This window comes from Herpailurus yagouaroundi, unplaced genomic scaffold, assembly GCF_014898765.1.
Source record: "Herpailurus yagouaroundi ecotype Mexico unplaced genomic scaffold, PumYag 77, whole genome shotgun sequence".
Taxonomy (NCBI): Eukaryota; Metazoa; Chordata; class Mammalia; order Carnivora; family Felidae; genus Herpailurus; species Herpailurus yagouaroundi.
The window spans coordinates 18,953,215-18,980,216 of record NW_024412388.1 but is presented as its reverse complement, the minus strand read 5'-3'; the positions used below and the strand labels follow the sequence as shown (position 1 = coordinate 18,980,216).

The window sequence follows — 27,002 nt, the reverse complement described above, 5'->3', positions numbered from 1 at the left end:
AAAAAAAAAAAATTTAAAAAAAAAAAAAAAAGAAAAAAAAAAAAGAAAATCCATAGGGGCGCCTGGGTGGCTCAGTCGGTTGAGTGGCCGACTTCGGCCCAGGTCATGATCTCGCACTCCGTGAGTTCAAGCCCCGTGTCGGGCTCTGTGCTGACAGCTCAGAGCCTGGAGCCTGTTTCAGATTCTGTGTCTCCCTCTCTCTGACCCTCCCCCGTTCATGCTTTGTCTCTCTGTCTCAAAAATAAATAAACGTTAAAAAAAATTAAAAAATAAAATAAATAAAATAAATAAAATAAAATCCATAAAAATAAAGTGGTGGGATTCAGGATACATTTTAACAGCAGAATCAATAGGAAATGCTGATGGACTGATGTGGGGTGAGAGAGAACAAGAGGTATCACCTTTGACAGGCCTTAATCACCCAGTTTTTGGCCTAAACATTTGGAGGGACAGAGTGGCCACTAGTGACTGCCAGGGGAACATTTGTTCCAATTTATCCCAGACTGAAGTTGAAATTCTCCTAAGTTTCTACTACTGGAGCCAAGGTATGATGAATAGATAAATTATCCACTTTTTCTCAGAATAGTTTTAACTTAATCTGATTACCGTAACAGCTGGTTTGCATAGGCCTTCACTACTACAAGGCCACATTAAATATTCCGTATTAGTGGTAACAATGGCTCATAAAGATCCTACAGAAAGGCAACTTATAAAATTACACATCTCCTGATAATAATTCTCAGAGCATAACTTGACTCCAGAAGCCTTTAGGAAAAAAAAATCACTAAAAACTCTAGGAGATAAACACTTTCCTACAAAAAGGGGCTCTGTATTAATAACAGCTATATCCAGGAAAGAAGAATTACAAATAATATTATTTACTTCTTTAGGCTCTTTTATGTTTTCAGTATTCTACAATAAACAAGTATTATGGAATTCAGATAAAAAAGTAACATTTTTGTTTTTAAAATATGGTGATAAAAGATTTTGTAGCAGCAAGAGAACTACTTAAGGTATCATGTAAAATGCAGAAGCCTGTGTTCGAAACTTTATTTACAGTATGATTATAACTACACAAAAACACAAAAGAAGAGACCAAAGGAAATACACCAAAACATTTCAGAGCAGGACGTTATTATAGTCTGCTATAGTTGTTTTTTTTCTTTTCTACATTTTTGGTAACATGGTTTGAGTAATAACTTACATGAGCAACAAAAAACATACTTATTTAAAAAAGACTATCATTCCTGTCTATAAGACTTAAAAGATCTTCCTAAAAATTCAGGAAACCCACGATTTTGATCCAAGAATTACATTTTGTTCAAAGAAATAAAGGGTTAAAATATGGGCTAGTTTAGATCTCTGCTGGTCCAGTTTTTGCAAATCATTAATACCATATTTTTACTGTGAGAAGCATAGTCAATTTTACCTGGAACATTAAGGGATTTTCATATTTTTCCGGGGTCCCTCAAGGTGAAATTTCAACCAGGGATCTAAGAGCAGGCCTTTTCCTGTAGGCCTTGCTTTAAAGTGGCCTGATACTTGCACATTAAGTGCTCATTCACTTTCTATCTAGGAGGAGATGATGTCATAGTACCAGGGAGGCTAACCTCAATAAATTTTAATTATAGGATGTTAGAGCTTTGCATAGATATCATTCATCAAGTCAAAACTTGCCAAATAGCTTGAGAACATATATATTCTGCTTTTGAGGTTTTTGGAAGCCAACGAGAAGCAAGGTTTGGAGCTGTGTCCCATTACTTCTAGGCTCTATTCGAAGGAGAAAAAAAAAAACAACCAGAAGAAAGGAATACCAAAAACATACCAAATGAACAAAATACTGATAGGGTGAAGGGAGTTCCCAGGCATAAATGCTAGTAGCTGACCCATCTAGATAAAAAAAAAAAAGCTTTATTCTAAAATAACCTGGGGTGTCCGGGTGGCTCAGTCGGTTAAGCCTCCAACTTCGGCCAGGTCATGATCTTCTTCTGGTTCGTGAGTTCGAGCCCCACATTGGGCTCTCTGTTGTCAGGACAGAGCCCGCTTTGGATCCTCTATTTCTCTCTCTCTATCCCTCCCCAGCTTGTTCTGTGTCTCTCTGTCTCTCTCTCTCTCTCGGAATAAATAAACTTACAAAAAAATAAATAAATACAAATAAAAATTAAAAAACCAACTTTTGAGGCGCCTAGGTGGCTCAGTCGGTTAAGCGTCCAACTCTTGGTTTCGACTCAGGTCACGATCTTACATCTCATGGTCTGTGAGACTGAGCCCTGGGTCCGGCTCCAAGCTGACAACACAGAGCCTGCTTGGGATTCTCTCTCCCTTGCTCTCTGCCCCTCCCCCGTGCTCACTCTCTCTCAAAATAAACAAATAAAATAACCAACTTTATTGCACAACTTCAGTAATCCACTGAAGTAAAATGTAAACTATTTTCTCTTACCTTTAGCAACATAACCTCCAAAGAGAATCCACATAGATGCAATCAGAGACCCAAAGGCCAGCATGAAACCAATGAACAGCCAGATGCGAGCACCTTAAAAGAAATAACATTTTACCAGAATTGTTTCTCATGTGGCAGCAGTCAGTTCAATCAACTTTTCAAAAGGAAAGCAAAAACCAAAACAGAAAAAATGTATCATTGCCATTTAAAATCTAAAATAAGAATGAAAGATGTGCTGAGTATCTTTCATCAGTGCAGACGTTGGCCTTCTTCCTGTTGGCTGGTCTGTATTTTAAGTGCCTATAATTAATCTCCTTAAATATGAATACTGAGAAAAACTCAACCATCCTATAAAAATCTCACAAAATATGTTTCATATTTACAGGCTCATTCTCCATATATTTTTAGAAATTGTACTCCAAAATTTAGACTCCTCCAGGAGAACTTTGAGGCAATAACATGTGTATACTGAGCAAAAAATTCATATTCAGTGATAGATGAATAGGTAAGTCAGGCAGCAAAATAAATTCAAACTTACTGTGACTGGCGCTTAGGAAAGCTACATTAAAATTATGTTAATAGAGGAGGACAAACAAGGTTTAAATCACATTTATAGAATATTTATGAAGATTTGCTATAAAATAAACAGCCCTTAGATGAACTGACATGACTTTAATTGGCACGAATACATTTTAATAAAAACACTGCCCTCTTCCATACAGCAAAGCAAATAGAATGCTGTATTTAATTTCTGATTTCATCTCCAAAACATAAGAGCATTACGAAAATAATAAGCTGACAGTTTTAGATATGGTATTAAATACAACGGACTCTGGCCCCCCAAGCTGTGCTAGCTAACCAATGTTAGTCAGAGATGCGAGGGCCACATTCTAGTCCTGGCTCTAGCTATCACTGGCTTAGCAGTATCAGCGCTGGCCGCTAACATCTGTCTGTTCGTTTACAGTTCACGGTTATGGCAGGTCAGGGCTCCTGTATCTCTGCTACTTAAGTTCATCTGCAGAGACAGTGAACCAGAGAGTCTGAGAGTGTAGTTCGGAGCTGACTCCTGCAGCTTCTCCTGTTTCATTAAAAAAAGAAAAAGAAAAAAAGTCACCTGAATTTTGCCTAAATGTATTTATTTGTAGGTTTCCTTTTTGTATGGATGTAAATTTTGTTTACCATTTAAATTGCTTACTAAATGTGCCCCCCATGTCTTTGCGTATACTGGACTCTCGAGGAAGCCGACCCACACGCATGCTGAATTTGGCCTCCCTTGGGTGAGCGGCCCAGGAGTCTCAGCGGAGAGGGAAGGGAGTGGGTGAACCTAAGCACCAAAATTCTATTACTCTACTCCGTTTTGCAAGATGCAAAGAGTTCTGGACGTTGGTTACACAATGATGTGAATGCATTCACGACTACTGAACTGTATACTTAAAAATGGTTAAGATGGTACAATTTATGTTGTGTATTTCAAAACACACCCCAAATACTATGATTCTAAACTATTTCAAAAATGCCAATCCAATCAAGTGAGGCTGGCAAAAAAGAGAAGGAAATAATTTATATGGTATAGCTTAAAGTACCAGAAGTTCTATTTTGCACATGGATTCTTTTATTAGCTATTGTCTTTTACCGTCCGTGGTACATATTATTGCATGGGGTTATATACTCAAGACTGTGTACACTATACTATACAGCCGACTTCGATTAAATGTGCCTTGTACCTTATGCGTTGAAACCTATAACCTCTGTTCTAGACAGACCTCCATCCTATTTCTGATGTGAAGGGGTTAGACGAGTGGTCCTTCCATGTAGAATTCTCACTTTTAAGGATGTATACGGTAAGATGTCGTTTACACCTATTTACCTGTTTGACCCAGGCAACCTTCACTGTAACTATCACCTCGGACTTGTCCATTTGATACTGCATTAATCCTGTGTGAATAAAATAAAGCCAAGATATCACGGTCTTTGACTCCAAGAGGAAACTACCCACGACATCAAACCACCAGAGCCGATAAGCTAGAGTGCCTCAAATGCAAGGTGAGGCCTCATGAGTCTTGAGTAATGGGCTCACGTAAACTTAAGCAAGTCCCTTGAAGCAGATACCGTCTAAGCAGTGGTGACAGCCGCCAGACCAGCAGAATTAACATCACCCGGGAACTGATTACAGAGGAAATTCCCCAGTCCCACCCTAGACTTACTGAGGCAGAAACTCTGGGCAAGGGGCCCAGCAATTTGAGTTTTCACAAGTCCTTCAGGTGATTCTGACGCTCACTAACATTTGAGAGTGACATTTTCAAAATTATGTCTCATTTGTTAAAGTTTGAGAGTGAAATCCTCAAAATGATCTTGCTAAGATGGAACCATCTTTAGCTGTGGATCTATCTAGCTTTCCATTTGTGCAAACACCACCTGTAACATGCATGCTGACAAAACAGAGAGGGCATGGTCCCTAGACAACCCCAAAGTACTGAAAATTGGCTTAGGAATGAGGGGTTTTTTTGGTGATAATTCTGTACTAAGGTCCAATGTTTGGAGAAATAATTATACTTCAAGCAAAACAAAAGCTTTTTGCTCTGAAGACATTATCAAAGGGATTCAAGTGGTAAAATGTTGGGGTTTTTTTTAGCCCCGATACACGTTCCAAACAGGAAATCTTTCGTTAACTTTCACAGAGAACCACTCTAAATCGAGATAACCTGGCTTTCTTTAGAAGTAATTGTTCAAAAATTTAAACATCACAGGACAATGTTAACAATATATTAAGAAGTTATAAAATTTTATACACACTATTATCTGTGTGTATATCTATATCTCTCCACTTGTGCGTGCATGTGTGTGTGTGTGTGTGTGTGTGTGTGTGTGTGTCTACCAGTAGAATGTAAGCTTCATGAGGGCAAGGACTGTGTCTACCTTGTTTCCCATTTTTATTCTCAGTGCCTGGCACAGGGCTTGGCACATAGCAGGTGCCCAATAAATGTGCTGACTATGTGAACCCTAATTTTTTAAATAATAGTATGAAGTCATAATTATTCACTCAAATCTAAGTTTTAGAATGATCAAAATACTCACAATTATGTTCAGTGATCTCTATTATCAACCACATTATCTGGTACACAAAATAAATACATTTTAAAACAAGCATAGGATTTTTTTAATAAAAATTTTTAAAAATGTTTTACTTATTTTTTAGAGAGGAAAAGAGAGAGAGAGAGCGCACAAGCAGGTGAGGGACAGAAAAAGAGAGGGAGAATCTGAAGCAGGCTCCAGGCTCTGAGCTGTCAGCACAGAGCCCAACGAGGGGCTCGAACCTACCAACCATGAGAAGATCGTGACCTGAGCCAAAGTTGGACGCTTAACCTATTGAGACACCCAGGCGCCCCAAACAAGCTTAGTGTTTTTTAAAAATGCAGATGTTCTTGGGTTAGTGGTACTTTGCTCTTGTTTTTCTCCTTGCTGAGCCATCTCAATAAACTTTCTAGCCCTCTGTCAAACAGTCACGCCCCTGCCATGTCAGTCTCCACTATCAGGCACATTCTGAAATGAACAATCTCCATTTGCTCTCTGGCATTACTAATTTCACATATAATCTCAAACTTACACAAAAGATGTCAAGTACAGTTCAAGTAAATTTTGAAAGTTGCCAACCTGATGCCCCATCACCCTAGAAATGTGTATGTGTTTCCTACAAACAAGACAGTGTCAGAGAACAATACAAGCCTCGAAACTGGGATACTAACAATGATGCATTACCACCATCTAATCTTCAGACGTCATTCAAGTTCCCCAGTTGGCCCAATAATGCTCTTAACAGCAAAAGAGCAGAATCATGAAACACATTTCGTTCTCATGCCTCTTTAGTCTCCTCAGTTTTCTCTGGCTTTTATGACCTTGACCCTTTACTCCAGCCATCCTGGTCTCCTTGCCATGGAGCCTCTGTCCTTGCTATTCCATAGGACTGGAATGATCCTCTCTCATATAGCCCCACAATCACCTCCTTCATTTCTTCGAGTCTTTCCTATGAAAGTGCCTTCTTCATAAGGCCTTCCTTGACTCTACTGAAAATTTCTGTACCCTTGCTGACATCTATCTGCCTTCTCTGTAGCACTTCCTGGGTATCTCACAGGCTATATATACAATTTATTTCTCCTTGGTTACTCTCTGCCTCGCTCGTTTGAGTATAAATTCCATAAGTGCATGGATTTCCTCCTGTTCTATTCACTGCTGTATTTCCTATACCTAGAGCAGAGCCTAGGACACAAAAGCTTAAAGAATATTTGTTGGCTGAGTGAATAAACAAACGCTTAGACAAAGGACACAGTTTCTGACCTAAATGTAAAGTTACAAACCTCAGCAGTACAGAAGGAAGAGGAGAGAGGAGAGAAGCTGGGGGTGGGAGTGGAAGAGGAAAGGTGGAAGGGAGAAGAGGAAAGAGAACGGTTGCTTTTCTTTGTAAGTCCTCCTCTGCGAGTTGACTTTTAATCCATGTCCGATCCGTTGATGACATTCAAAAATATGAACTCTACTCGACTACACGTAAGACATTTTTATTTTGTGGCGATCTACGTAAGTAGTGTGGACAGTGACACTTACATGAGGAAGGCTATGGTTGCTATGACACCACAGGCGTGGTACGAGTGGTTGAATTCTTCCATGGTGGGGTAAATGACAGCTGCATCTATGATAATCCACCAGCCTGTAAAAAACTAAAGCAGACACACACAAAAAGTGTGACACTAGTGAGAAATTACAGTAACTTCCTATCTTACTAGCTAAAAAGAAAGCAAAGTATCTAAGAGACCCCTTCGGATGAATTTCAAAATTTTCTTAAATGTTCCGGCAGTTTCTCGCATATAATGTGCACGTGGCTTAACCCCTGAGGTTAGCAATTACCACGTAACACAAACTTCTTTTCTAAGCTCACTTTGGTCATTATTTTATATTGTTGTAATAAAGTCTGTCATCTTATTGTGTGAACTGGAAATAAGTTGTAATAATCTCATGGCAGGAGACAGGAAAAAAGTGATTCACATGCCAATCGACAGAAGGAGTGGCTTGTGGCTGATGTTATAAGCTTCCAGAAAGATGTTATCACTGAAGACAAAAAAAAAAATTCAAAACAATATGGGGAATAGTGATTGTTGGCAGCATTTGAGCTGTCCTCTTGGTGTCGTGAGATAGGTAAGGGCCCCGCAGTTCGCTTTTCCTTTTGATGCATTATAGTGCGGTGTATGGATGCTTTTACGTGTGAGGTTAAATTCAATTTAAACACGAAGTTATCATTTATCTTAATTGAATTTGGTTCTGGATATTATCCAGGGCCAATACATAAGGAAAAACATTAAAACTACACAAATATTAGCTAACCACAAACTTAAGAGTAAAATATTAACCAAATTCTGGTAAGTAACTGAGAAGGTTTTGAAAATAACACCGTACCCTACCCCCATTCCCAATCATGACCCAGTTAGCTCTGGGAACTGCCATCTTCTGGCAATTCTTTAAAAATAACTAATTTAGGCTAATCAAATTATTTTTATCAGGTTACAGACAGCTCCATACTCTATTAATGACATTTTTACCGGCTAGCCCGAGTACCTCTTTCATTTTTTTACCCTCATCTCGATGCTTTTATTCAAGATATTTTCTTCGTAAACTAAAATGTAAAGGTTTTTTTTTTTTTTTTGGTGTTTTTTAAAGCAAAATTTTTAAAATTGTTTTTTTTTTTTGTTTTTTTTTTTTTAAGATTTTATTTTTAAATAATCTCTATGCCCAATGTGGGGCTTGAACTCACAACCCCGAGATCAAGAATCCCATGCTCTACGGACTAAGCCAGCCAGGTGCCCCTCTACAGTAGTTTTATACTTTACCGTTACTTTGGAAAAATATAGGGTAATCATTTTTCATAAATTATAAATGTCAGAGACTAGGCAAAGAGGAGATATTTGAACTCGGATTTTCTTTTTTCAAGATTTATTTTTAAGTAATCTTAACACCCAGTGTGGGGCCTGAACTTAAACCCTGAGACCAACAGTCACATGCTCCACTGACTGAGCCAGCCAGGAGTCCCTAAACTTAGATTTTTGTTTGTTTATTTAAAATCCATTATTTTAGAGCACATGACCACATAAGAGCACAAAACACAAATATCAGATGCCTTGAGGGATTTGCAATGTAAATAAAAATTTTACACTATAGATTACTTCTCGGCAATACACTTTAATGAGTTTCCTGTTTGGTTTTTGTTTTTCAATGAGATTGAGAAGAAAGTTAACTCTGGATTATGAAAAAAGTGCAACCATCTCTCTCCACTGGTTTTGTTTTTTTTTTAAATTTTTTTTTTTAACATTTATTTATTTTTGAGACAGAGAGAGACACAGCATGAATGGGGGAGGGGCAGAGAGAGAGGGAGACACAGAATCCGAAGCAGGCTCCAGGCTCTGAGCCATCAGCCCAGAGCCCGACGTGGGGCTCGAACTCGCAGACCGCGAGATCGTGACCTGAGCTAAAGTCGGACGCTCAACCGACTGAGCCACCCAGGCGCCCCTCTCTCCACTGGTTTTGACCTGTTTCTTTCTTAAACACTTTCTGGCTACTTAATGTACTGACAAAAAGGAGGCATTACTCATATAATGAATAAATGTAGAAACCATTACTGTCTTATATACCATGCATTTAAAGAAAACCAACCATTCTACTAATCAATATCAAACCATAAGGTCAACTCTTAAAATGGAGTAAAAACCCCCGCATAAACAAAACATCAACATTTGTTAAAACAAATTTAGTGGTCAAAGATAAAATAAATAGTACATATTTAAAAACCTCATACAGAATTCAAAACACATAAAAACAAACAAAATAACGAACGGCCAAATTACCAATGACACTTACTAGAACACCAGCAGCAATGGAAGCAATAGTATTGCGCTTTTCCCCCCAGTCAATGCATTCTGAGCATCTCAAGCCTTCTAGAAATCCAGACATTTTTTCAAGTCACTTAAAAAAACAAACAGAAAAATCAACTAAATAAAGTACTTCTATTTACTTGCCTCAAACATGACTTCTGTTCCTAGAAGACAATTAACAGTTCAGGGAAAACTGAATAAAAGTGAAAGACTTTATTTTGGCTACATATACTTCTTCAGAATACTTAATTTTTGATGAATTTCCACATCAAAACGTTGGAAAACAAAATTTAGATTCATTTAGCTTATTATTTTTTTAATTTAAAAGACGGTCTGGGTATATTTAAGAACTAGGAACAAAGGTGGGTATCCAAATATTGAAAAAATTTGTAATGATGATTAATTTTAATTCCAAACTAACTTACTATGTGATTTTAACATTTACAATCCAGGGGCACTAACATAATGGAGAGACAATGATAGACTTTGGCTGAGGTAAAGCATGCAGTGAGATGAAAAAATACTTGTATTAGTAATTTTCACATTTTATCATAGGACATGTGTTTCTACTCAGATTAAGAAGTTAAACACTGCCCTACGGGTCTTCTACTCACATCCCGTCCTTTCACTTCATTATTTTTTCCTTCTCCAACCCTTTGTGTTAGTGTCACTTCCAGTAAAGAACACCAATTTCATTTTAATATGTTTCTGATTCTAACAGATGTTTTCCAGCCAAAAGAAAGCACAAAATTGAAGTTAATACTAATTCAGACACGAAAACATCCGCTGTGATGAATCCCGACCTAACAAATCACATAAAACCATTCCTGCGAGCAGACCTACGCAGACCTGGCCTAGAACCCATCCGGATTATCTCTATTTCAGAGCATGAAAAAGCCTGAATTACGTATAACTTGCGAATTATCAAGACACACCCAAACTCCTACCAGCGACTCTGAACCCGTCTGTTCAACTACTCTTGTAGCCAGCAATCCTGATTGTCCAAAAACATGACATTCTAAAAAAGAGCAATGAGTCCAATCGTAACATCCCTTTTAAGCATTAAATATTAAAAACTGAGATTGTAACCAATACTGATATGTTTTTAAGACAAGCCCAGTTTTGACCATTCACCTTTGTTTTTCCCTGGGAGGAAGAGCAATCCAGTTTGTGTTAGTTTCGGTTCGTCTCAATGTCCCCGCCCCGAGCCCATCCGAGTCCACTTTTCTCAAGTTTATTACCGTCACACTGCCGCACAAACCCCGCCCCCAGGCTCGGGATTCTCGGTCCGCAGTGGACACGGGCTGGGAGGATGTGGGAACTCGTTCTAGCTCGGCCACCCCCTGCCGCGTGAACCCGCCGGTGACACTCCCTCTCGGGGGCTGTTTCTCCAACCCTAAAGGAGGGGACCGCGGAGACGCCGGAGGGACCCCGCGACGTCCCGGGGAGAGGCGCGGTCCGGCAGCCGGACGGAGGAAGCGTCCGGGAAGGGTCCAGGGAGGCACAACCCGAGCCCGCAGCCTCCCAGAGGGCGGAGGCGATGACTCGGTCGGCACGGGCCGGGCAGACGGCCCCGGGCCCGAGCCCTCTCCGGCCTGTGGCGGCGACCCCCTCCCCCACTCCCGCCCGGCACTTACGGCCAGCCCCGCCAGTGCAGTGAGTCCCGAGCCAGGTGTCACGCCGCGCGCGGCCGCCTCACTTTCCCCCAGTTTGCAGCCAAGAAAACAAAACAACCACCCGCCGCCGGGTACCCGGATGAAGCAGCACCGCCCCCCGGCGCTCGGTCGCGCATGCGGAGACTGGGGCGGAGGGGGCGGCGCGCAGAGGGAGGGGAAAGGGCGGGCGGAGGGCCGGCGGGAACGGGTGCCCCGCGCCAAAGTGGGCTGGTGCTCCGGGCGCTCGTGGCGTTTCGAAGATGGGCGGGCTAGCCTGAGTACGCCTTCCCGGCAGAGGTGTGAAAAGTCGCCCTTGGTCTTCGGCTTTCCGAAAAGGGAGGCGTCTGTTGGGCCCTGGATCTGTCCTGTGTGAGGTGGTAAATTTTCGAGGGCTGCGGAGGGCCCTGCAGTTATCTCGGGCCTGCGGTGGCGGGAAAAAGTGCCGGTCCGCGTGGGGCAAAGAGTGGCTCTGGGTTTGCAGCCCCCGCCCCAGCTTTAAGTTGTTGAGGGTGTTTGTTTCTTTCTTTTTATTTGGTTATTTTAGAGAGAGAGTGGGGGAAGGGGCAAACAGAGAGAGAGAGAGAGAGAGAGAGAGAGAGAGAGAGAATCCCAAGCAGGTGTCATGCTCAGCACCGAGCCGGATGGGGGACTTGAACCCACAACCCAAGAATCAAGACCTGAGATGAAATCAAGAAGAGGCTCAACCCAGTGAGCTACCCAGGAATGCCCGAGTTCTAGGTTTTTAAGTCTTATTTTCTCAGTGCCTGACCCGGCCCTCATTGTAGCTCCGCCTCCAGAAGGGGCGGGGTCAGTCCCAGGAGGCAGGGACTACCCAGGTGAGGGCGTGGTGTACTGTGCAGTCCAAATCCCCGTGCTGACCCTCTTCTGGGGCTTGGCCTCCACCCCCCCTCCCTGCCCCCACCCTTTGCTTTAAGGCCGGGTTTCTCAGCCAAGCCACTGCTGACATTTGGGGCCTGATAATTTTGTATATGGGGGCTTGTCCTGTGTACTGTAGGGTGTTTATCTGCATCCCTGACCTCTGCCCACAGGATGCCGGGGTTAGTCCTGCTGTTGTGACAGCCAAAAATGTCTCAAGACTGCCAAATGTCCCGTTGGGGGGAGGGGAGTCATCTAGGTTAGAGCCGCTGTTAATACCGGTTTGGGGGGAGTGACCCTTTTCAAAAGCAGGAAGCAATGAAGTCTTGATTACAAGAACCACTTGTGGCCTGGCTCGCCTGCTCTTCTCCCAAGAAGCTCTTGGTCTTGCTCCATCAGCTCTAGCCAGAGGTTCTCCCGGAGTCGGAGCCGCCCCAGAGGAGGAGCAGGTCCAGGTCCAGAAGGCTCCACCAGAAAAAGCACGGGCGCCACTCGTGGTCTTACTCGCTGAGCGGGTGGAGTTCTCGCAGCAGGTCCGGTCCTGAGGGAGGGTTGTATTACTACGGGATCACTCGGGGGCAACAGTACTATGGCTTAGGGTATAATATGATAGCCTAGGGTGTACCCGAAAGAACGCAGTGGTTGGAGGAAGAAATCCAGCAAGAGGTCGCAGAGCAGAATCCCGTTTTGCTTAAGTTAAAGGTTGCGCGGGTCATTTGTCGTCAAGAGGGGCGCAAAGTTCACCTTTTTTACATGTGGGGCTACAGTGTATGAGTAAGCTGGGAACCAAGGTTGTTGTGTCGTTTAATTTCTTTGATTTCCTTTGATGCATATAATGTAGCTTTGTGTTTTGCGGGGGGTGCGGGTGGGGGCATTAGCTGATTAGTAGGCAAAACTGTACAATACAATCCATAGCGTATTTTTAAAGGACATTGCTTTTACCCCTTAGGACTAAAGATTAATTGTGGCTGTTAAATGGCTCCGAGTGGAGGATTCTACTGCAGGCAGTTCTTAAGAGAAACTTTTTTGGTAATGTTTATTTATTTTTGAGAGAGAGAGACAGAGCATGAGCAGGGGAGGGGCAGAGGGAGAGGGAGAGGCAGAATCTGAAGCAGGCTCCAGGCTCTGAGCTGTCAGTGCAGAGACCCATGTGGGGCTGGAACTCACAGACCTCAAGATCACAACCTGGGCCAAAGTCGGAAGCTTAACCAACTGAGCCACCTTGGCACCCCCATAGGAGCTTTTTAATCAACTTTTCCTTTCTCGATGTTTTCTCTCTCCACCCTTTTTTACATTTACTGGGGTTAACATGATTGTCAAATATTTTATAAACATAAGTAAGCATCTTTATATGGCTTTTATAATAAAGCACATGCTTAATTTGTCATTCTTAGCCTTTTTTGGATACGCTGTAGAATGAGTGCTTGTTTTTGTCCTTTGTAGGTACAATGGAGCTATTAGAAATAGGAAAAGCCAGTGCAGCTGGATTTTGGGGAATGGCCAACATGGCCTTGCCAACCAGTCTCAGAACTGGTCCTGTAGTTTAAGAAACTTAGGAGCAGCGGTAACAAATAATGCAAAGTTCAAGACAAACCAGATTAACCTAAACAAAGCTTTCCAAAAAACTATTGCCTGAAAGACCTGGTTAACCATTTTTATTTGATTTGCCTTAGACTACACTTCCAGAAACTCTAGCTAAATATAATTTGCTAATGTCAAAATAGCAGATCTGAAAATACTAGACAAGCCCTCACTCATGAAAATGGGAGAGTAATCAACTTTATATTTGGTGACCAACCATACCAGATTGGGACTGTCCTTGAAAATCCCACGTTCCAAGAAACCCTTCCTGGATGTAACAAGCCCGGGTTTTCAGCAAAGAGTGCCATAGTTTGGGGGATAGAAAGAGATACAAAACCCATATTATGTCCCCTCCCCCCAAAAAGGAAGACAACATCATTTTTAGTGACAAATGAATAGGGTGATTATCTGCCTTATGTTGACCACTGACACTGGCAGCCATGATTTGTGGTTGACCATAATGTATCTATTGTGGCATTTTCTCAGAGCAATTTAAATTCTAATCACGCGCCTTCATAGTCCACGTAACAGTTGCGCTTTGGGTGGAGTTAATGCTAGTTTAATTTTTAACTTTGTGAATATTGTGACCATGTTTTCTAAGAGTTGAGATGATGAAAATGCAAGAGTACAATACCAATGCCAGCAAGATCCAGCCAATACCGAAAAAGAAGACTAAACATCTGTGTTGTTTTAATGACAGGCGGAAGGACAGAGGCAACTGGCTTTGGAAAAATGATCCAAAGAGAGCGTACTGCACAACTTGCAGAAAAGAATTTGGGGTTGGGTATGGTGGAGGGGGGTGTGAAAAAACATACGGAGACTGAGTACCACAAGTGTGGGATGAGACAAGCAGTACTTTTGAATCAAATACAAGTGTCTTCCTCTCCTAAAAAGACACCAGTGCCTGATGGAAGATAGAAGTCGCTGAATTAGCGTGGGCATACCCCCCAAATGAACATGTGTTACATTATTGCTTCCTTGATTGCTCTATGAAGCTGAGTGAAGTTACATTTCCTGATTCAGAGGTTGCAACTAAAATGTCCTGTGGACGAACAAAAGGGGAACTTTTGATTAGGATGTATTGGTCCCTTCCAGCATGGAGCCCATTCTGTCAGATCTCACCAATAATCGTGCCTTCTGCAGTATGTCAAGTGATGTGTTGTATCATGGCAATAAAAAAGAGTTCCCCCTACCTCTTTGGTTCTTTGATTTGAAAAGTGGGGTTTCAAATAGGCTGCTTGGTTGCTGTGAAGATTTTAATGACACCTCAGGAAACATTAAACAAAAGAGCATTGATAATCCTGTCCAAATACAATCTAGACGTGGCTCACTTATTTGCATATTCAGCAGATAGTATGGATGTAAATGTCAGCAACTTCCATTCAGTCTGAAAAATGGAAACCTCCTACCTGTTAAATGTCCTGCACACCTTGTACACAGACTGCTAAACAGGGATGTGATTTACTTTCTTTTGACATTGACTCTTACGTAATGAAAGTTTTTGGTGACACTTCAGTTTCAGAGGAGCAGTTAATGAGACTTCTGACTTTGTAGAAATGGAAGAGATAGACTCCTTAGACATATGCCTACGAGATGGTTGTCATTGTTGCCAGGCTTAGAAAAGATGTTAAAATGTTGGCCTACCATAAAATCCTATTTTCAAAGTGTGGGAAAAGTCGAATGCCCTTCTCTAGTTGGGAAACCCACTGAAGATGAAAATGGAGAAAAGGATTACAATACAACAGAAATTTATATGCTGTTACTCCACAACTGCTTGGTGGTCTTTGAAAACAGACCGGTTCATGGGATGGAGCCCCACATTGGGCTCTCGCTCGCTCTCTCTCTCTCTCTCTCTGCCCCTCCCCTGCTCTCTCTCTCTCTCTCTCTCTCTCTCTCAAAAATGAATAAATTAACATTTTTTAAAAATGACAGGCATTTTAGACATGGATCACCTCCATGATGAATTTATGGATGCAAAGAACCTGATTGACAAATAGCTGGTCTACCAAAAGAAGCCTATAGATAAATGTGGATGGACATTTTGGGAGAGCTGGAAACAAACTCCTCCAAGCCTAAAAACCTGCTGTTGCTAGTAAGTAAGATCCTAAGTGTACCATGCTCAAATATGTTTGTTGAGAAACTGTTTCAGTTGATGCAATCACATTGGACTGACACCAGGAATCAGTGTAATGTGGGTTTGATAAGAGCACAGTTGCAAGTCAAGATGATTTTACGTTTCATTGTATTCAGTTTTACCACTACATAAAAGAAGAGGAGGGCGTTCTAAAGGCTGCAGGCAGTTTAAGAAGTATTATTGGAAAAGGAAACTGAAAGAATAAAAATATCCTGAATTACGAGATAGAAAGAAATATGCCATTGCATATTTTATTTTTTAATAAAAATAGCAACGTCTGGTGCACCCAGGTGGCTCAGTTGGTTAAGCGTCTGACTCTCGATTTCACCCCAGGTCATGATCTCCTTATTCGTGAGATCGAGCCCCACATTGAGCTCTGCACTAACAGCGTGGAGCCTGCTTAGGATTCTTTCTCTTGACCTCTCTCTCTTTCCCTTCCCTGCTCATGCTTGCTCTCTCTCTCTCTCTCAAAATAAATAAACAAACAAACACTAAAAAATGAAAAGAATAGCAATGTCTGTTAAGTTAATCCTATTGTATTTAGTTTCTCCTTTTAAAAAGTCACATATTTTTGCATCTTAAGAATAAAGATTAGGGGCATCTGGGTGGCTTTGTTAGTTAAGTATCCCAACTCTTGATTTTGGCTCAGGTCATGATCTGAAGGTTCATGAGTTCAAACCCTGGATAGGGCTCCACACTGACAGTGTGGAGCCTGCTTGGGATTCTCTCTCTCTAAAAATAAATAAATAAACTTAAAAAAATGTTTAAAAAAAGAATAAAGATCAATATAACCTTCAAAATTTAAATATTCAAATTGTTTTTAGAAAGTTAATTAACTATTGTATTAGAGGAGACAATAAAAATATTGTTACATGTTTTTCATATGTTATTTGTTTAATTAGTCCTATTATTACTAATTGTTAACTATTCCTATTTAAATAATAGCATTTATGTAACTGAAAGATAAAGAATGGAACATATATTTTCAAGTCTTTCATATTTTTATGTTAAAGTTATAATACTTGTGTATAATTATTTTCTATTATGGTGTGTGTGTGTGTGTGTGTGTGTGTGTGTGTGTGTGTGTGTGTGTCTCTGTTTTGGTTTGTTTTAGTTTTGTCCAACATTGGCTGTCCCTAAATCAGTCCTTTTATCCTTATTAATTATGGAATTTTGGTCCTTGTTTTAAGTGGATTCTCTTTGGGATTTTACCCCCTCAGTACCAATTATCTTTTGCTAAAGAACCACCAAATAATTACTTTTGGTTGAGGAGATAAGGAAGGGCCTTGTAGCTCAATTGGTCTGTTGAAATAAAATGGATACTAGGCTTGTGAATTTTAATTTAGGCTATGTCTTGTAAATGCCTCTGATAATCATAAACAAAACTTAAATTGTTCTTTTAAAATGGTGTAAGATAATCACTCTTAACCAATCCCCTGCTGTCAGGAAACCCCCATTGTAATAATCCATCATTGCAAAGTTAAACAACTTCCCCAGTCTCATATTATAAGCATCCTGTAATAACATACCTTTGAAGTTCTTGCCGTTTTTTATTTGAAGTCTCCCACTTTGTGAACTTTTTTCTTGTATGTATGATAAACTCAACATTTTAATTTGATCTGATTTTATTTTTGACAGTTTCTGGTGTCAGAAGTGGGATCTGAACTAGTCCCCTGAAGAGCCCCAAGGGTGGTAAGTAACCAGGTGCCAGTACCTACCGAGCCCATTGTTCTCACTGCTTTCTCACCAACCACGGAGTTCCAGGTAAGTCTCTCCTGGATCAGAGCTCCATTCTCTTTGTGTTTTCAGCTCTCTGACTTTATTGTGCATATCTATGTTTTGTTCCAGTTTCTTGGTTACCCTTCTGTCTGTAAGGGGGGAAAACCCATGATTCCTTGAGTTTCTAGACAGGAGTAAAATTCTTGAGATCCCTATAGATACAGCCATTTTAGAGACTCTATGGCAAAGATTCATTCCAATTGGCCTAAAACTCTTTCCCTACTTCTTTCAAAAACTCCTACTTCCTATATGTATATTCACTTAATAACCAGGATCTTGTCCCTTTTGGAAAAATGGGTGCATTCTATATAGGATAACTTGGAGTTACAGTGGCCACTTTGGGGGACCTTTAACTTAAGTAAGATAGTCAATAAGATAGTCCACCTATCTTAAGGATAGGGATACTTAGTAGGGATACTCCTGAAAGAGATGATCCTGAACCTTGCAACAACAATAGAATGTATTCCTTGTTTGGTATGGAGGCCTCCAAAAGACAAAATGACTCTAAAATAGACTCCCTAGGGGGGCCTGGCTTACTTAGTGCATAGAGCATATGACTCTTGATCTTGGAGTTGTGCACTCAAGCCCCATGTTGGGTATAGAGCTTACTTAAAAAAGAATAGAGGGGTGCCTGGGTAGCTCAGTTGGTTGATTGTCCGACTTTGGCTCAGGTCATGATCTCACAGTTTGTGAATCTGAGCCCCACATTGGGCTCTGTGCTGAGAGCTCGGAGCCTAGAGCCTGCTTCAGATTCTGTGTCTACCTCTCTCTCTCTCTGCCCCTCCCCTGAGCGTGCTCTGTCTCTCTGTGTCTTTCAAAAATAAATAAACACAAAAAAATGTTTAAATAATAAAAAAGAATAGAATAGAATAGAATTAAATTTAAAAATATAAACTCTAGAGGAATCATTACAACAAGCCAATGAAAACCTCAAGGGCAAACCTCTGACATGAGAGACTTAAGCAACCTCCAGCTAATCCCTCTGCTCCTCTTTATCCTCCTTTACCTGATTATTCTGAACCCACTAACCACTTTTATCTTTTACCCTTTCCCTCCAAGCCCCTTAAATATCAGACGTCCTAAGATAAGACCTTCTAATGAACCAGGGATCTTTAGCCTCAGCAGAAGTTAAACTGTGTTCTCAAACCAAACTTTGAGCCATTGTAAGTGATTTTCCAGACTCTAAAAAGGACAACACTAAAAAGACAGAAGAATTGAAACATTTTCTTGGTGCCTGTGATCCTAGACTACCTGATTTTTACTAGTTGGTTAGCATGATAGTGAGTCCAAAAGATGCTTAAAAATGGCTTCAAGAACTATATTGGAAAGTCCCTACCTAAGAGTTTGAGGATCCCACCAAACATGCTTCCAGAGATAAATAAAAAGAGGAAAAAAACAAGTCAACTGCTTCAAGAAGCAGTTCTCAAAGTTTTTCCTATGAGAACATACTGGGCCGCATACAACCCTGTAAACAGAAAAAGGATGAGCCAGTGGCAGACTTCTGAATTTATTTAGAGTTAGTATTTAGACAACACCCTGGCCACAAAAGACTCTGGGGCTAGTTTTGCCCTGTGTGCCCATTTTGTTAATGGGCTTCACGCAGACCTCAATGATTTGTGGAACGTGTCCCACAAATTTGTGGGACACAAATGATTTGTGGAACGTGTCCCATTTCCAATGGGACATCACTCCTCTCCCAGAGCTTCAACCTCTTGTGGAATATTTTGAAAGAATAATAGAACAGAAAAAAGGTTATCAAAAAAATAGGGGCGCCTGGGTGGCGCAGTCGGTTAAGCGTCTGACTTCAGCCAGGTCACGATCTCGCCGTCCGTGAGTTCGAGCCCCGCATCAGGCTCTGGGCTGATGGCTCAGAGCCTGGAGCCTGTTTCGGATTCTGTGTCTCCCTCTCTCTCTGCCCCTCCCCCGTTCATGCTCTGTCTCTCTCTGTCCCAAAAATAAATTTAAAAAAACGTTGGAAAAAAAAATAATAAAGTCATGGTCCTACAGCTGCAACAATTATGAGGACCCTGACCTAACTTCAAGGGATCTTGCCTCAAGTTGACAGAGATTCCTGTCAATACTGTAATCAAAAGAGACATTGGAAAAAGAATTGCCCACTTTTAAATAGAGCGCCTGTTAAACAATCCAGAAAGAGAGTGCCCTCAGCTCCCAGATTCTGGTGATAACTGTCAACACTGATAGAACTCTGAGAAGTTGCCTGGTAAGCTACTTCAATAATTCCTTAAATCATCAGGGAAAATTAACCTAAACTTAAATGGAGAAATTTCTACCTTGTTGATAGATACCGGAGCAACTCTATTTCCTTTAAACCCTACCATTATGCATGAAGAACTACCTTGGAGTAATAAAAATATCTTTGTGGTGGGAGTTTCTAGTCAAGTTCAAAGAGTTCCCTTACTGGAACCCATAGCTGTTACCCTTGGCCCTCTCTCTGAGTCATACCTTTCTATTATGTGATACTGCCCCTGTGAATTTCCTAGGTAGAGACCTGCTTTCTATATTAGGAGGCCACATAAAATTTTCCTCAGGAGAGACAGAGTTTCCAGACTCATCAGACACTGAAGCATGATGTGTTCTCCAAGTCCAAATTGATTGTCCTGAGGAGACTATTAAATTCGATGGAAGTGTAGATGCTATAGATCTCTCTGAAATCCCTGCTACTCTGTGGGCCTTTTTCACAGATGTGGGGGAAAAATCAGAAGTGTCAAACCCATTAAAATTCAGATTGATCCTTCTAAACCGCTTCCACAGTACCCCTGAAAACCCGAGGCCATAAAAGTCTCACCCTTATAATAGAAGATTGAATAAGTCAGAGGCTTCTTATTGCCTTAGTCCCTGCAAACCAGTTCTTGCCTATGAAGAAACCTCATAGTTGGGGATGGAGATGTGTATAAGACCTTAGAGCCAGAAGTGAGGTTGTGATATTGAAGCTTCCAGGGGTAGTGTCGCGTAGTTGAGCTATGTCCGCATATGCTGACCTACAAGAAGACGGTGTAGAAAAAAGAACAATCTACAAGCTGTACCACCTGCCCTTCCCTTCATTACTTTATTGCTAGCTAGATCCTATTACTCACCAGGCTTGTCTTTTATAATGTAAATAATAATTATATTTTTTTAAACTTTTGATAACGGAAAACTCCAGACATACACAGAAGTACATATTGCAGGATAATAGACCCTCATCTGCTCATCATGTAGCTTCAACAACTATCAACGCTTGGCCAATCTTGTTTCATCTATACACATATCCAACCCTCCTCACTGGATTCTTTTGAAGCAAATCTTAGATGTGATATTATTTTATAGGCAACAGAACTCCTGAAGAAAACTGCATGCACAAAGACTTAGCCAAATACTGCCAGTTAGCACCAGCGCCTACGGGACAGCAGAACCCACAAAACCCTGCACCTCTATCCAGAAACGTCTAATAACTTGCTAAAGTTTAAGTTTCCAACTTTGCAGTTAAACTTATACTATGGGTTATCACCCATGCCCGTGAGATACCAAAGCCAACTTCTACAATAATGCTGTCTGGAAAATTCTCAATATCTTACTGAAGTTCAAGTTTACAATGTTTTAAAGTTCAATCCATATGGATAATGGAATGAGAATTGAAATGGAAGTAGATGTGGGTTAGCCCCAGTTCTCCTAGTAACTTTAGCCTGTCCGAAAGCGAATCACGAAAATCTCGGAGACCGTTCCCTCGGAGGATGACTGCGATAGCTCCGTTTTCTTCAATCTCTCTGTCTCTAAGTCTTTAACAGATTGACTTTGAGTAGCACTACCTCTTGTTGGGGTTAGAAGAGGAAGCTAAAGTGCTCTTCACAGAGTTACTGTAGTTGAAAATGCCCTAAGAATAAGGTTAATATGTAGTAGCTGTGACAGTTTCTCAGACTTCCCTTGTTTTTGATGGACAGGTTTGAGGAGTCCCGGTCATGAATGTTGTAGGTGTTGATGATTTCTTATGTGTAACATTTTGTGATTAAAAATTACCAATCAGGGGGCGCCTGGGTGGCTCAGTTGGCTAAGCGTCCAACTTTGCCTCAGGTCATGATCTCGCAGTCTGTGAGTTCAAGTCCTGCGTCAGGCTCTGTGCTGACACCTCAGAGCCTGGAGCCTGCTTTGGAATTTGTGACTCCCTCTCTCTCTGTCCCTCCCCCGCTCATGCTCTGTCTCTCAAAAATAAATAAACGTTAAAAAAAATTACCAGTTATAGTAACACCTGCTGTGATTACCTTAAATGCGCATGCGCACACGCACACGCACACCACCTCTATGCTATCATTTTAGTGCAAGCCACCATCATTTCTCACTCTAACCACTCAGTGGTCTCCCTGCTTTATCTTAGGCCTCCACTCCCCCATCTTTTCTCCATAGAGCGGCCAGAGAGGCTTTAAAATATAAGTCAGATTCTACGACTTCTGTTCTCCAATGCTTCAATGGCTTCTCGTCTTGGAGAATAAAATCCTACAAGAGCATTCATGCGCTAGCTCCTGGCCACCTCAGCAGCACCATCACTTAACTACTTTACCCCCTGGCTCAGTTGCACTGGCTGCAGACCCTGAAATTCCCCGTGCTCCTGCCCTAGAGTCTTTGCACTTGGCCTCTCTACTGGGAACGTTCATCTCCCACGCACAGTGAGCTCCTTCACTCCTTTCAAGTCTCTGCTCAGATGTTTCCTGTTAAGAGAGGCAGTCCTCACACCCTATCTTGCAGAGCAGTCTCCCCCACAAGCCATCTTTTCACCTTCGCTTTGTTTCAAAATACTTATCACTACCTGACATTATATTCTTTATTTGCTTATTGTCTGTCTCTTCCATGAAAATACAAGTTTCATCACACCAGATACTTTATCCAATTTGTTTATTGCTATACCTTAGGCTCAAAGTTAACACTCAATAAACATTGGCTGAGTAAGTTAATTAATGAATAAAATACTTTTTTTTTTTTAAACAAGCAAGTTGAGTTGTTAAATAAGGTAACTCAGGGGTGCCTGGGTGGCTCAGTCGGGTAAGCGTCCAGCTTTGGCTAAGGTCATGATCTTGCTGTTTATAAGTACGAGCCCCATGTCACGCTCTGTGCTGACAGCTCAGAGCCTGGAGCCTGCTTTGGATTCTGTGTCTCCCCCTCCCTTTTGTCCCCCCCCCCCCCCCCGCCAAATAAACATTAAAAAAATAATTTAAAAAGTTCACAATCTGGGACTCCTGAACTGCTAGATGTCTTTGGAGGTAGCAATTTTCTGAATTTCTAAAGGTCTGGTCACATTATGAGCTAAGAACAGGGGCATTGGTTCTTTCATGGATATGTCCCAGAATCTGGGGCAGTTCCTGGAATACACTGAGCACTGAATAGACTTATCTTTATTATAATAAACTGGGATGGAATGGCAATGTGGGAAATAAGGAATCACATTTTCTCAGTCTTTATGATAGCGTATTTGAAAGGCAGAGAAATACTGAGAAAGTTTATATACAAAGACAATAACCACAAATTAAAATTATCTTTCTACCAAATCCATTATGGACTAAATTGTGTCCCCCTCTCCCAATTCATATGTTGGAGCCCCAACCTGAATATTTGAAGATAAGACCTTTAAAGGAGTCATTAAGGTTCAATGAGGTCACATGTGTGGGGCCCCCATCCAATAGGACTTGGTGTCCTTATAAGAAGAGGAAGAGACACCCGGGGCACACATGCTCACAGAAAAGGCCACGTGAGCACGCAGTGACAAGCTAACCATGTGCAAGCTAGGAAAGAGAGGCCTCACCAGAAACTAACCCTGCCAGCACCTTGCACTTGAAATTCCAGCCTCCAAAGCTGAGGAAGAAAATAAATTTCTGTTGTTTACACTACCTAGTCTGAAATCAATCACCATGAGTGAAGATATTAATCACTTTAGAATGTGAAGGATAATAAGGAAGGTACACCCCCCCCCCATGTTTTGGGGAGTGGCATCAAATTCATTATTTTATGTACTATATGAGGAAAAAAATCCATAAAATAAAACTGTATTTCAGTTTTAAACAATAGAGGGGTGACTGGGTGGCTCAGTCAGTTGAGCATCTGACTCTTGATCTCAGCATCTCAGTTCAGGTCTTGATCTCAGGGTCCTGAGTTCAACCCCGCATTGGACTCTGCACTGGGCGTGAAGACAAAAAAAAAAAAATCAATAAATTGGTTCTCTTTCATTCAAATAATGCTCATAATTTAAAAGTCCCAGAAAAATAAATTCACAAATTTTTTAATCTATAATTCTTAGTTATAAAAGTGAAACTTTGATAATTTGATAGCGTGTTCATTTTTATTTTTATTTTTTAAGGATTATTGGAAAAAAGAATCTTGATCTTTCAGAATTTTCAATGAAAATAATACTTGGGTACTAATACCAGGGTTCCCCCACAGTAACAACCTATATACAGGCATGTTCGGGGACTAAATTGTGTTTATGCTTTTCTTAAGCAATGGAGTTCATTTTGACCGTTATATTAAGAATTGTGCAAGAAAACTGCCTATTCATTTTCCATGTCCTGTTTGGCAAACACACTGTGACAGAGCAAGAGAAAAATATCGTGGGATGCATTTGCAGTGTGGAACTGTGGCATCAGCATTTAAACACTGCCACACACCGTCCATCTGTGTGTCCTGCGGCCAAATGATTATGGGCTTCTGCCCTTGGACTCCATGAAAGTCTGTAACACAGACACTAGTAGGTTCACAAAACCGTTGATTCTTTGAAAGGCTCTTCAAAAAGGAAAGTATAAAAATCTTAAGACTGTAATAGTATATTCTCATTAAGATTCCATGAAGCACATGATTGTGGTTGTGACAAAGCAGTCTTTAGGAGTACACTGTTGACAGTTAAACAAGTAGAGATCCTCCCAGTAAGATTTAAAATATAAAGGAAGTAAACTTATTGATGTCTTTGAAATTTTTACTTTATAAATTTCATGACATTCTTTATCAGTGCTAATTTTCTGTGATGCTACATAGAACCAAGTTCTCTAAAAGAATTGGTTGAAATAAAAGTGTATCTGCCTTTTCTAAAAACAGTGTAATATCCAGATGCCTGTGATGTACTTCACGGTAGGAATCATATTTAATTTAGTTTCATTTTGGGGGTGCCTGGGTGGCTCAGTTGGTCAAGCATCCGACTTCACCTCAGGTAATGATCTCACGGTTCATGGGTTCAAACCCCCTGTCAGCTGTGCTGACAGCTCAGAGCCTGGAGCCTGCTTTGAATTCTGTGTCTCCCTCTCTCTACCCTTCCTTCCCTCTCAAAAATAAATAAACATTAAAAAAATTAGTTAATTTAGTTTCATTTTTCGTGTAACCGGTAAAAGAGGAAATACTGAGAAACGTCTTTTGACTGAATAAATGAATGGATGATGAAGCATAATTCAGAATTCTAGGAATTTCTAGAGAATCCCAGATCCTTAAAGAAGTTACCATTTACTTCTCTTCTCCTTTTCTGAAAAAAATATGTAGATGGAAAGATTCAAAACTAGTCAGTTTCACATTCTTATTTTTTTTTTTATTCAGCAACATTACCCTCAAGAGAAATAACAGCACTAAAATAAAATCTTTGCTTATTCTAATTACCTTGAACAGAAAAACTGAACCAGGGTGTGCTACTCTTTGCTATTATCTTAAGTCGTTAATTTTAATAAAATCTAGCAGGAACCAGTTCCAATTAACAGAGAAGTAGCAAATTAAAAAGTGTATTTTGTGCATGTAATATAAACTCAATATTAACTCTATTTATTCATTCATTTAAATACTGAAAACTTCTAATATGGTAAGAGAAGATCAGATGCTGGGGAAAATACTGACTGGTCTCATTTTAAACTAATGATCACAAATTCAAGTGGGTTTGAATGATGCCTCACTGTCCTATTATGTCTAGTCAGTGTCACCCTAGATGACTGTGCTGGCCCTTCTCCTTTCTCTTCAGACCCTAGTATCTCCTGCCTCTCTTCAATCTCAGCTAAGGGGGTAAAATCTCAAGGGGATTTCCACAAGTGTTCACCACCGAGCTATCCTACCTCCAGCTGTAGTCATGCTCTGCCTTCCCACCTGTCCTAGGTCATACAGACTGGGTGGCTTACAGTAACAAAAATTTTCTTCCCATTGTTCTGACGGCTGGAAGTCCAAGATCATGTGGCCATATGGTCTGGTTCTGGTGAAGACCTATGGGTTATAGACTGCTGACTTCTCACTGTGTCCTCACTTGATGGAGGGGTGAGGGATCTCTCTGGGGTCTCTGTTAGAAGGGCACTAATCCCAATCATGAGGGCTCTACTCTTATGACCTAATAGCCTCCCAAAGGCCCCACCTCCTAATTCAATCACTTTGGGGGGTAGATTTCAACACATGAATGGAGAGGGCACAAACATTCAGACCATAGCACTACCTTTTATGTTGGATAAACTGTCTGTGTTCCCATGTAAGGCCAGATCCTCCACTTGCTCACCAGACCTATCCTCACTCCTTCTCAATGATGTGGTCCCCACAACTGTCCAGTCTCTCTCCCACATCATCCATTTTCTCCTTTCTACTAGATTATTTCCATCAGTATATGAATACACTATAATATGGCCCCTCTTAAAACAAATGAACAAACAAACAAACAAAAGCTTGATTCAACCACCTTCCCTAGCCACCACCCCAATTCTTTTTTTCTCTTTACAGTAAATCTCCTCTAAATTCATACCCCCTGTAATTAAAAAGAGAGAAAATATAAGGTGTTGGCAAGGATGTAGAGAAATTGGAACCCTCATACAATACTGATGGGAATGTAAAATGGAGCAGCCATTGTAGAAAACAGTCTGACAATCCCAGAAAAAGGTAAACATAGCATTCTCAAGTGACCCAGCAATTCCACTCCTAGGTATTTACCCAAGAGAACTGTAGACATATGTTCATACAAAAATTTGTACATGGATGCTCATAGCAGCTTTATTCAAAATAGCCCCAAAGTAGAAACAACCCAATGTCCATCAACTGATGAATGGATAAACAAAATGTGAAAAAAATATAATAAAAACCCTCCACAAAATGTGGTATATCCCTACAATGGAATATTAGTCAGCCATAATAGGGAATGGAGTATGGACACATGCCACAACATGCTAAACTGAAAGAAGCCAGACACAAAAGACCACACGTCACGTGATTCCTTTTATATGAAATGTCCATAATAGGTAAATCCATACAAACGGAAAGTAAATTAGTGGTTGCTGGGGACTGGGGAAGGAGGGGGATGAGGTACAATTACCAATGGGTAGGGGATATCTTTTGGGGGTGACAAAAAAGTTCTTGAATTAGTGGTGATGATTGCACAACATTGTAGATATACTAAAAGCCACTGGATTGTATACTTTAAAAGGATGAGTGTTCTGGTAAGTACATTGCATTTCAATTTCAAGAGTTGTCTAATTTATCTAAACCTATCTTGACACCTCTTTTCCCACATTTTTTATTGAGCCTACTGGTTTTCATTACCACTATGCCATAGAAATTACTATCGTCAGTGTCCTCTATGCCCTGTTGTTTCCTGTAGTGTGTGTGTGTGTGTGTGTGTGTGTGTGTGTGTGTGTGTGTGTGTG

At 40.8% G+C, this 27,002-nt stretch overlaps 1 protein-coding gene and 1 long non-coding RNA gene across 4 annotated transcripts in view; both read right to left on the bottom strand.

The window, feature by feature from the left end:
• The window catches only part of TMEM50A (transmembrane protein 50A), an 18,686-nt gene extending 7,558 nt beyond the window's left edge, over positions 1-11,128 (bottom strand). Inside the window, exons 1-5 of one of the 2 annotated variants that reach the window (XM_040465268.1) lie at positions 10,989-11,128; positions 9,338-9,442; positions 7,037-7,149; positions 4,308-4,375; positions 2,441-2,533 (exon numbers count right to left, since the gene is read on the bottom strand). In XM_040465268.1, the coding sequence (XP_040321202.1) occupies positions 2,441-2,533; positions 4,308-4,375; positions 7,037-7,149; positions 9,338-9,430 (367 nt within the window). In that variant the 5' untranslated portion in view covers positions 9,431-9,442; positions 10,989-11,128. Of the gene's footprint in view, positions 1-2,440; positions 2,534-4,307; positions 4,376-7,036; positions 7,150-9,337; positions 9,443-10,485; positions 10,609-10,988 lie in introns of those variants that run through there. The other variant, XM_040465277.1, reaches the window with a different exon arrangement.
• An 8,359-nt stretch (positions 11,129-19,487) lies between these two features.
• The window catches only part of LOC121023391 (uncharacterized), a 13,943-nt gene continuing 6,428 nt past the window's right edge, over positions 19,488-27,002 (bottom strand). Inside the window, exon 3 of one of the 2 annotated variants that reach the window (XR_005787359.1) lies at positions 19,488-20,375. This is a non-coding gene — a long non-coding RNA (uncharacterized LOC121023391). Of the gene's footprint in view, positions 20,376-23,490; positions 23,537-27,002 lie in introns of those variants that run through there. The other variant, XR_005787358.1, reaches the window with a different exon arrangement.